The sequence below is a fragment of the Vigna angularis genome, chromosome 8 (assembly GCF_016808095.1).
Source record: "Vigna angularis cultivar LongXiaoDou No.4 chromosome 8, ASM1680809v1, whole genome shotgun sequence".
Lineage (NCBI taxonomy): Eukaryota > Viridiplantae > Streptophyta > Magnoliopsida > Fabales > Fabaceae > Vigna > Vigna angularis.
In genome coordinates, this window is record NC_068977.1 from 25,128,494 (window position 1) to 25,136,789 (window position 8,296).

The 8,296-nt window shown below is 33.5% G+C and overlaps 1 protein-coding gene across 1 annotated transcript; it reads right to left on the reverse strand.

Annotated features, from left to right (window-relative positions):
* Positions 1–4,238: 4,238 nt before the first annotated feature.
* LOC128193774 (receptor-like protein EIX2) lies at positions 4,239–6,365 on the reverse strand. Its single transcript, XM_052867876.1, has 2 exons — positions 5,277–6,365; positions 4,239–4,354 (listed from the first exon to the last, which is right to left on the reverse strand). The coding sequence occupies exon 1, from the start codon at positions 6,363–6,365 to the stop codon at positions 5,283–5,285; it is 1,083 nt and encodes a 360-aa protein (XP_052723836.1). The 3' UTR covers positions 4,239–4,354; positions 5,277–5,282.
* Between the last annotated feature and the right edge of the window lie 1,931 nt (positions 6,366–8,296).

Genomic DNA, 8,296 nt, shown 5'->3' on the forward strand with positions numbered 1-8,296 from the left:
TTAATTTCTACCTATATCTTGACAAATATGTTTCTTATTCTCTTCTTCTAGTGTGTTGGGTAAGGTAGATTGTTCTGTAATATGCTCAGGGTTCATAAATATATATATATATATATATAAGGCTCAAACAGGATAACAAAGGATGAATATTCACATATGGGTAGTCATCTGGCCAAGTAGTTAATTTCGTTAACAAAAAACTGCCTTTCTCATTTCTAAACCAGAATGTATCTGTATTAATAAGAATTATGCAAAAACCAAATTCATAGCAATAACAACTTCTCACTTGCTCTCAAAGCTTTCTCAGTACACTCAGTTATTCAACTTCTGGGTCACAATCAATCATATTCAAGAACAAATCATATATAATCATAACACAAGTTCTAAAACTCAGATTTTGCAATAACAATCTCACAATCATGCCAGTTATCATGGAAAGAATTCAAAACTCATAATCAAACTTCAAACAAACATTTCACAATCAAATCATTGCAAAAACATAATTCAATCCACATAACCAAACAGATTCAATTCAAGTTAAATTAACACTAAACAAACTGAAACCAAAAATTGAGATAGAGTTAGAAAGCTGGGTTGCCTCCCAGTAAGCGCTTGTTTAACATCTTTAGCTTGACACTAAAAAAAGCTCTGTGGTTTAGCCACTGGTTTGAAATCATCCTCCATGAATATTCTATGCATGCAATAAGAAGGACTTATTCCTTTCAGATCAGAAATTGACCAACATACAGCTCCTTTGTTCACTTTTAAGACTTGAATTAATTTCTCTTCCTCCAGAGTGGATAAAGCATTGCTGATGATCACAGGTTTATTATCATCTTTTCCAAGAAAAACATACTTCAAATGTGAAGGTAACAACTTCAATTCCAGCTTCTTTTCTTTTATCTCTTCCTCAGTCTTTAATTCTCCAATCTCCACTTCATCAGATGGAATCTCCTTTAAACCATCTAGATTCTGTAGACATTCATCAATTAATTTCTCTTCCTCTGCATGTAAGAATTCACAAGCATCAATAAGAGTTCTTTCAAGAGGTGATGATATATGCATCGTCTTCTATCTAACCATGCAGACTTTCTCAAGTTCATCAGTTCGAAAACACGTATCTTCATCATTTGGGTGAGACATTGCTTCAAAAACAATGAAATTTACTTCTTCATTCTCAACTCTCACTTTAAGCTTCACATCATCAACATCAATTAACACTCGAGTGGTCTTCATGAATGGCCTTCCCAGAATCAAAGGAATTTTTGTATCTTCTTCCATTTCCATGATAACAAAATCCACTGGAAATAAGAATTTGTCTACCTTTACCAAAACATCTTCTACTACTCCATGCGGATATTTGATCGATCTATCTGCCAATTGTAGAGTCATGCGTGTGGGCTTCAACTCTAATTCTCCAATCTTTTAAAACATTGACAAAGGCATAAGATTGATGCTGGCTCCAAGATCAATTAACGCCTTACCAATTGCCAGTTTACTAATGGTGCATGGAATTGTAAAACTGCCTGGATCTTTAATTTTGGTGGGAGCAACTTCTGAATGATAGCACTGCACTGGCCCTGTACTTGTATGGTTTCTTCCTCAATATACTTTTTCTTCTTTGTGAGCAATTCTTTCATGAATTTCGAATAAGAAGGCATTTGTTTCAGTGCTTCTAAGAATGGCATCTTGATTTCCAACTTTTTGAAAATATCAATGAAACTCTTGAACTGTCTTTCCTTCTCCTTTCTAGAGAAAACCTTTGGATATGGAAGAGGTTTCTCGTACACCTGTTCTTTCTTTTTTTCTCCCTCTCTCTCTTTCTCACTTTCTCTATCCTCTTTCTCTTTTTCTTTATCTCCCTGTTTACTCATCTCATCTTTTTCTTCACTCAATTTTTTCTCATTCTCTCTTTCTTCCAGAATTCTTCCTGATCTTGTAGTAATAACTTTACATTCTTCCTTTGGATTTACTTCAGTGTTTGCCACAAATTTCTTCTCTGGTTTTTCTTCAAACTTTTTAGCTAATTGACCCACCTGAATCTCCAAATTCCGAATTGAGGATTCTGTACGTTTAGGGTTGGAAATTGATACCTGCATAAACTGTTGAAGAGTTTCTTCCAGTTTTGAAGTTCTTTTTGTCAGAGTAGGTTGTTGCTGAAAGTTCTGTGGAAGTGGTCTGTTGAACAGACCAGCTTGTCCCACTCTCGGATGAGGTCTCCATCCTTGATTAAAACTTTGACCTTGATCATAATTCGTCTAAAGACCTTGATTTCCCATGTAATTTACTTCTTCATGAGACATGCCTTGCACTACACATTGACCATTATTATGATCTCCTCCGCACAATTCACAACTTTGAACAATCTGATGTTGAGCTTGAGAAACATTCTGCAGTTCTTTAGGTAGCTGAGATAACTTCTTCATTAATGTCTCAAGTTGCTGAGTCATAATCTTACTCTGAGCTAGTAAAGCATCTTGAGATTGAAGTTGAAGAACACCTTTTTGTTGAAATTGAGCTCTTTCACTCTGAACTTCATTATCATTTGTAGCCATGTTTTCAATCAGTTCATGTGCTTCTTCAGGCGTCTTCCATCTGATATTACCTCCAGCTGATGCATCTAACATTAACTTTGTTTGAGATTTCAGCCCTCCAAGAAACAGATTTAGAAGTGTAGGCTCATCAAATCCATAAGTAGGTGTCTTTCTCAGTAGGCCTTTGAATCTATCCCATGCTTGACCTTGAGTTTCATCAACATCTTGTTGAAAAGAAGAGATCTCCTGCTTTCCCTTATTGACTTTGGACTGAGGGAAGAACTTATTCAGAAATTTAGCAACTACATCATCCCAGATTGTCAGATTATTCTCTAGAAAGGAATTCAGCCACATTTTTGCATTACCAGCCAATGAGAATGGAAATAAGCTGAGTCGGATTGCTTCATCTGGAACCTGGTGAATCCTCATTGTATTATAGATCTCCATTAAAGTAGCCAAGTGAGTGTGTGGATTCTCGTGGGATAATCCATGAAACTGATTGTTCTGCACCAGATGAACAAGAGCTGGCTTCATCTCCATGTTAGCAGCATTCACCACTGGTCTTGCAATACTATTGAAGTGCAGAGGTCCTAACAAAGTATTATAGTCTGCAAGAGTACGTCTTCCTCGCCCAGAACCTTCTCCAGTACGATTATCTTCCATTTCTTCTTTTTCTTGACTAGATGAAGAGTCCATAATTTCTTCAGAAATAACAGAGGCTTCTCTCGATTCTCTACTTTGTCTCCTCTTTCTACTGTTGTTCCTTCGAGCACTTCTTTCAATTTCCGGATCAAAAAGTAGATTTTCAACCTTTTCTCTACTTCTCATACAAAACACAAACTAAACAGACACAATTTCTACAGATGATAACAATTATGCACAAGAATTCAAATACGATCACAATAAACACTTAAACAAAAGATAGCTAAAATCAACTAAACCAGATAAACAACACACAATCAACAAAGACAAAAACAAATCCCCGGCAACGGCGCCAAAAACCTGTTAAGACCTCGGCAAGCGTACCAAATCGTTCAAGTAATAAACCGGTAAGTCCGGATATCGTTTTCCTAAAGATTTGTTTAGATTCACTGATTGTTAAAGTTTACTAATTTAGCGATTATTAAACGTATTTTTATAACACACTTAAGATTAGCGTACAAATTTAAAAAGTGGTCAAAACAGTCGAATTTAGGTTCACTGGGGTTGACATTCAAGTTCATCACTCATATAATTTTCTACTAACAAAGTTCCTCAAAATTAAGCATCGACATCCTAGGCGCATACAAGCCTCTAATTCCTCAGAGGACAATTTCTGAATCATTCAAACTAAATCACTAATCCCTTAGCAATTCAGATCTCAGATTTGCCTTAAACACAATGTCACAGATGACTAAAAGTTCCAACCTATGTCTAGAATTGAAATCCCTTAGTTGTTCTATCCTAGGTCCGCGGTCTCATGCATTTTCCAATGATTTAACCGTTCAATTAGCTCAGATTTCCATCGTAGGCATGAATAATCAAGATAGAACACAAAATTCATACAAGATCATGTATTAACAGATAGATTACAAAGAGTTTTAGAACTTTACTCTCAACCCCACTGAAATGGAGTTTTAGCTACACATATGCATCTCAAAAGCAATAATTGATGGATTTGATGGTAGAAAGTGGTGGTTTTGCACTTTGGAAGCACCCATACATGAGTACCTCTTTCCTCTGTTTTCTTTATGTCCTTTGAGCATGATACCCTCACAATCATTCTAATCTTCAACAACAATTCCATTTTTTCACTTACACTCCTATAATCCAGATTTCCTCTGCCAAAAATTAAGCAAATAATATTAATTTCCCCAGAAATAGAAACAATGAAAAGATAACGTAAAAAAATAGAAATTCAAAAAAAATTCATATTAAAATGCAAAGAAATAGAAAACTCCAATAATTTAAGTCACTACTAATTAAATTCTTTCAATTTATTTTATACTTTGTAAAAAAGATCATTTGTCATAAAATAATTATCTGGTATGATTATCAAGTCAAATAAAAAAAAATTGTTTGTAGAAGTCAAAGTAAGACTAGAAATCTTCAAATTCATATTGAAGATTTTAACTTGAATTACAAACTTACCATTTACTATAAAATATGTATTTATAGAAATAATTGTATCTATCATCCATGAAACTAATATTGTAATGTTTAAACATACAAAAGAAAAACCAACTTATTATGAGAATGTCACAAACAATTTTGAGACATGATTGAAAGAGATAAAAATAAAGAAACTGAAAATATGTCTTATGCTAACGATTTTTTATTATTTTGTTGTATGCATAGACATTAGTTATTATCTTTAAGTAATATTTTTTCAAATACATCGTTAATCTTTCAATAAATTTCTTTTTATCTAATAAAAAATCGATTTAACCATAATATTTTTGTAATTGTTATTATTTGGAAATGTGAATCATATGACAAGAAAATCATTAATCAAATTTAGAAATATTAATTAGTATTTAAAATAGTCTTTTTTATAAATAAAAAATTATAATTAATTTGTTAATTAGACTTAAATTGATCATTGTCATTAGCTATCAAAGTTTTACATATTTAATATTATTAATTTTAAATTAGTCTCTAATTTTAAATTAAAAACTAATTTAATGAAAAAAAACTTAATAATAATAATAATAATAAAACAAAAAAAAATCAAATTTTAACACAAGGTTAAAATAATGTTACCTGCAGCTATGTTTTGTAGCAGATTCTGAAAACTTTCACTGTTGTCATGACATAAAGAGTGTCTCCTAAATTATTTAAGAACTTGAAATATGCATGACGCCAAGAATGTAGTATTAAGATTGAGCCAAACACTCCCCAAAAGCTTATAGCAAAACCAATTGTCATACTTATATAATATTCATGATTGAAAACCCCATCCTCTTGAAATTTAACAATTGGTTGTTGTCTTGGTTCTCCATCAATACACAATTTCTCTAATGGTAGTCCACAAAGATCGGTATTATCTTCATATTTTGATGCATCGAAACTCTGTAATTGTGTGCCAATTGGAATTTTTCCAGATAAATAATTATGTGACAAATCTAACAGAGTGAGTCGATCAATTTGAGCAAGACTTGAAGGAATAGAACCAACAAGTTGGTTTTGTGACAAATCAAGAAATTCAAGTGATGTTAACTTTCCAACGTTTGAAGGAATTTTTCCTGTCAATTGGTTTCTTGATAAATTCAATGACACCAATCCAAATAAACCCTCTATTTCTTTTGGAATTTCTCCTGATAATTGATTGCTGGAGAAATCAATGCTTTTTAAAAGTGATAATCCCATGTCTGTGAACATTTGTTCTGAACCTTTCCACATCAAGATTGCATTCAAATCATATGAATAGTCACCTGAGCTAAAACTAGTGTTGACCAAATAATAATGACTTTGATAATCTCTCAAAGAAGTCATTTGAGCCATTGAGGAAAAGTTTTTTATGCATGTAGGAATTTCTCCAGATAGATTGTTTTGCGAGAGATCTAAGAGTTGAATGCTTTTTAGATAGCAAATTTGTAACGGTAAACTCCCACGGAAATAGTTGCTTCTTAAGCTTAAAAATTGCAACTGCGATAATTCGTTCCCGATCCAATTTGGGATAGATCCTGATAATCTATTTTCTGCTATGTCTACCATCACCAACTGTGTGCAATTCTTCAAGATGGAAGGGATTTTACCTGTTAAATTATTGCTTCTCAATAACAAAACTTGAAGTTCAAGGAGTGATCCCATTGAAGAAGGAATCTCTCCTGAAAACTTGTTCTGACTCATTTAAGTAAGTCAATGACTTAAAATGGGTCCAACAGTCTGGAATTTGTCCAGAAAACTTATTATTTGAAAGGTCTAATTGGTATAAATTTTCAGCTACACCACTAGAGCATAAAAATGAAAAAGAATTTGTGAATTTATTGTTTGATAGATCAAGAAATATTGAGCCTCAAGAATGGTAGAACCTAGCTAATTAAGAACTCACACTAAAAAAAAAACCTAAAACTCTAAATTTGACAACTTAGAAACCTAAAAGTAGTACCTAAAGTACACTAAAAGTGCAAAGAATGCAAAGTCTATTAAAGTACTCACCAAAACAGTAAACTAACTATCTGCACCACTTTTAAAAGATAAAAGAAAGATAAAAATGAAGTCTCAATTGAAAAATAAAAAGAAAAACAGAATTTGACTATTGAACACCTATAAATAGACCAAAGTAGGTGAGAATTTTATTTCCTTGGAGAAATTTGTTATCAAACTTACATTTAGACCATGAGTGAATGTTCATGTATATGTTGTATGTTGATGTATATATTGTATGTTCCTCTATATTGTATGTTCATTTATTAGGCTACAACTTGATTAAGTTAAGTAGTCTTTTAAAGTCCTATCGTACTACACACATTCTCCATGGAATGAGAAGGGTGAAAGTACCTTAAACACTTACAATGTACAAAATATGTGGAAGTACTCTATAAAAGAGAACTTCAATAATGTCAGAAAATTGACTCCCCCAAATTTAATACACAACCACTTAGGATCTCAAAGACGGTTCAATACTGAGGACTTGTCTTTGCATGCCCTTATTGAATGCCTATGACAATAGTGTTGAAATTGCCTTCCATGTTCGACTTGAGTAGTAATAGGTTTATTACTTATGTCACATGGAGTGTTGGTGTTTTGGCTAAGTTTTGATGGATGTACGACCGTTGTTGTTAGCAAAATGATGAAGATGAAGTTTTGATGATATCCAAATCAAGTCAAGAACAACCAAGACTCATGAAGAATGATCTCTTGAAGACTTGTAATCTTTTGTAATAATTGTATGAACATAGGAAAATTAGTAGTTTTATGTATGCATTCAAAAGTGATGTAAAAATAAGCCAAACAGCAAAAACTGTGCAGTGCTAATCGATTAACAGAGGGTGTTAATCGATTGTTCCAGTGCGCCATGAAGAAGCCCTGCATTGAGCTGTTAATCGATTAACAAGGGGTGTTAATCGATTAACGTTAATCGATTAACAAGGGCTGTTAATCGATTAACACAGGAGCCGTTTGAAAAACTAGCCGTTTTAAGAGCCGTTGAAGTATCCGTTGGGTTGTTAATCGATTAACCACTGTAGCTAATCGATTAACACTGTCAGAAAGGCTGAAAACGAAAAATGGAAGAGCCTTTGGATGAGTCTATAAATAGTCTCTCATTTCCTCTCAAGAAAACAAAACCAACTAGAGAAACTCTTCCCTTGTGCTCAAATACTCTGAAACTCTTGAGAATTGTGTGCTCTTGCTCAGCTAAGGAAACTCTGTCTGTAGAGTTGGTGGAATACTTCTACGGTGATAGAGGAATAGCTGATTCATCCTTGGTGTGTCTAAGGAGGTGTTCGGAAGAGGAAGTTCATCCTTCGTGAAGCATTCGAAGGAGGTGGTCATCCTTTGTGAAGAATTCAAAGGAGGTGTAAGTTGGTTCATCCTTCGTGAAGCATTCGAAGGAGGTGGTCATCCTTTGTGAAGACTCAAAGGAGGTGGTTGTCTCATCTCTTGTGGCATCAAGAGAGGTGGTTTCTAAACTCTTACAAATTGTATCTTTGTGATTGTAGTTTGTAATTGTTTTGTGATTAGTGAAAGGTTTATCTTGTTTTGAGATAAGCGACTGGACGTAGGATTGGTAAGATCCGAACCAGGCTAAAATCATCTGTGCAAATTTCTCTCAAACC